General features: G+C 35.2%; 1 protein-coding gene across 1 annotated transcript; it reads right to left on the reverse strand.

The window, feature by feature from the left end:
- Positions 1-249: 249 nt before the first annotated feature.
- Positions 250-1191, reverse strand: LOC127690968 (olfactory receptor 11H7-like). The gene has a single exon (XM_052190537.1). It carries the CDS (start codon positions 1189-1191, stop codon positions 250-252), a length of 942 nt encoding a protein of 313 aa, XP_052046497.1.
- Positions 1192-2621: the final 1430 nt, after the last annotated feature.

Genomic DNA, 2621 nt, shown 5'->3' on the forward strand with positions numbered 1-2621 from the left:
AGAGAGGGTTCCACAATCTATTCTTGTCTGACGATGAGCTCACATAGATGTATCTCCTTCTGCTCTAAACAACTGAGATTAAAGGCACATATGACTATGCCCCACCTAGATTAAAACAAAAAAAAACAAGATTAATTTTGATTTTTATTTGTGTATATATGTGTTCATCTGTGTGAGTATATGTCACATCCATGAAGGTGCCCTTGGAAGTATTTAGTGACCCATAGTTGTGTATAAAAACCCTGTTTATTAGTTTTGCATAATCCTCTTCCCAAAGAAGACATGATGGAGAGCATATTTCATGTCCTTGTTACGCAGACTATAGATGAAAGGATTTAAACCTGGTGTCACCACAGAATATATCAGTGTAATAATTTTATTCATGTCAATGGAGTTGCCAGATGTGGGAGTCACATACATCACCATTATGGTTCCATAGAACAGAGACACTACCAGTAGGTGAGATCCACAGGTTGAGAAGACCTTTTGTCGTCCATCTGAAGAAGGAACCTGAAGAACAGCTTTGAGCACCAGGGCATAGGATCCAAGGATGTACAAACAGGTGAGAATAATGATAAGAGTACTTATAGAATAGAATACATGCCTTATGATGGGTGTAGGGGTACAGGACAGCGCCATTAGTGGTTCCACATCACAGAGAAAATGATCAATGATATTGGGGCCACAGAAAGACAATTGAGCAATGAAGAAAATAGGAATCAAATATCCAGAGAAACCAATGATCCAACAGAGGGACACCAGAACACTGCAGAATTGCCTAGTCATGATGGCAGGATAGTGCAGTGGGTAGCAGATGGCTAGGTACCGATCATAAGCCATGACACAGAGGAAGAAACACTCAGTTGTGCCCAGAGAGAAGAAGAGGTAGAACTGAATAAAGCATCCAGAGAAGGACATGGTCTTAGTTTTGGAAAGAAAGTTGACCAGCATGTTGGGGACTGTGCAGGTCACGTACCAGATTTCTAGGAAGGAGAAGTTGGCCAGGAACATATACATAGGGGTGTGGAGTTGTTGGTTCCACCTCACTGCACAGATGATGGCCATATTGCCAGTCAAAGTTATCATGTAGACCAGCAGAATCAGTGAGAAAAGTGTGATTTGAATCTTCCAGGAACCCGGGAAGCCCAATAAGACAAAATATGTCACTGTGGATCCCTCTGACTTATTCATGATCACCAGGCTGTGGGGAGAAGGTAGATAAAAGTGATATACTTTGTTGATGAATTATCCTGATGGTTTTCTTTGGACCAAGAGGTCAATCCATGCAGTAATATGCACTGAATATTTCAAAATAAGCCTTGAATAAATCTTATTTTATTTCCGAGTATGTCCTTATGGCTCCTATGTTAGTCTGTTTCTAAAAAATGAGTTCTAAGTTGTCTGAGTTTTCTGTGGCAGTAGAGAAACAATAATTAGATTTAGTTTTTGTTATGTTAGTGCTATACCCCACTGTTAGCATAAGGGCCAGAGTTTGATCCTCACAATCAGGAAAACAGTTACAAATAATCAAAGTAAAAGTAATGAAATAAAGGCAAAAATGTTTTTTATTTTCTGGCTTGGTTTTCAGTGAAAGTTGTTCAGAAACAATCAATGTGATATTTCCTCCAAATGTGAAGATATGCATGCTATTACTTAATAGAGTTTGTACAAATTTCAATGATGTATAATTTGACATTAATTTAGATTGGTTTTGGAGCTGTTTTTGTTAAGAGAATTTATTTTTACCATGTTAAATACTAACAGAGATGAAAGTGAGTAATCATAAATAATTTTATGTAGTTTGATTTTTCTTGTTTTAAGATACTTGTATTAAGATATTTTATTCATAATTTTGTAAGTAATCTTTCTTAGTACTAAAGGCCACTATTATTTTCTATGCTTAATTTGACATTGACAATTTGTCATGTTTGTTATTTATTTAAAAGTATTGTATCAAAATGAACATGATATATGAGAGTCAATGGGAATATTTATGAGATTTGTTTTCCCCCAAAAGCACTTCTTATTAGTTTCAGACTTTTCTTTTAAGTTCATTATTCAGGACCTATCTTAGTTCCTTTAGATATGTGCAATATTTAAAAAACAGTGTGTAATAATGAAAATAGTTTTTCTATATTTAATTTATACTTTCCAAAATTTACCCCCTTCTTTGCAGAACATAATAATCACAGATATGCTTGTCTTTTTTATAAGAACATGTTAATAGTACATAATAAGATGTTTTACTATGACACTATCTCATCCAGGTAATACACTTCTATTGTGCTCACTCTCCCTTCTCAATTCATCCTCTCTCCAAATCTTCTTGTTTTTTTTTTTTTAACCTCTCATATTATAGTTTCCAAGGAAAAATAATTTCAAGCATCAGCCTAGGATGTGTGTATCAAGTATTTACCTAGCATGTGTAAGGCTCTGGATTTCATACTGTAAAAATAAAGTAAAGCAACAACTGAAAAAAAGAAAGAAGAAAGAGATAAAGAATAAAAGCACACAGAGAGAGCCCAATGACAGCCTCAGTGTATAAGCAGAATCCTTTACAAATCCCTTTTAATGATAAGGTTTTATTGTGGATGGTATTAGGAGGCCTGAAACTTGCTATG

The sequence above is a fragment of the Apodemus sylvaticus genome, chromosome 8 (genome assembly GCF_947179515.1).
Source record: "Apodemus sylvaticus chromosome 8, mApoSyl1.1, whole genome shotgun sequence".
Classification (NCBI taxonomy): domain Eukaryota; kingdom Metazoa; phylum Chordata; class Mammalia; order Rodentia; family Muridae; genus Apodemus; species Apodemus sylvaticus.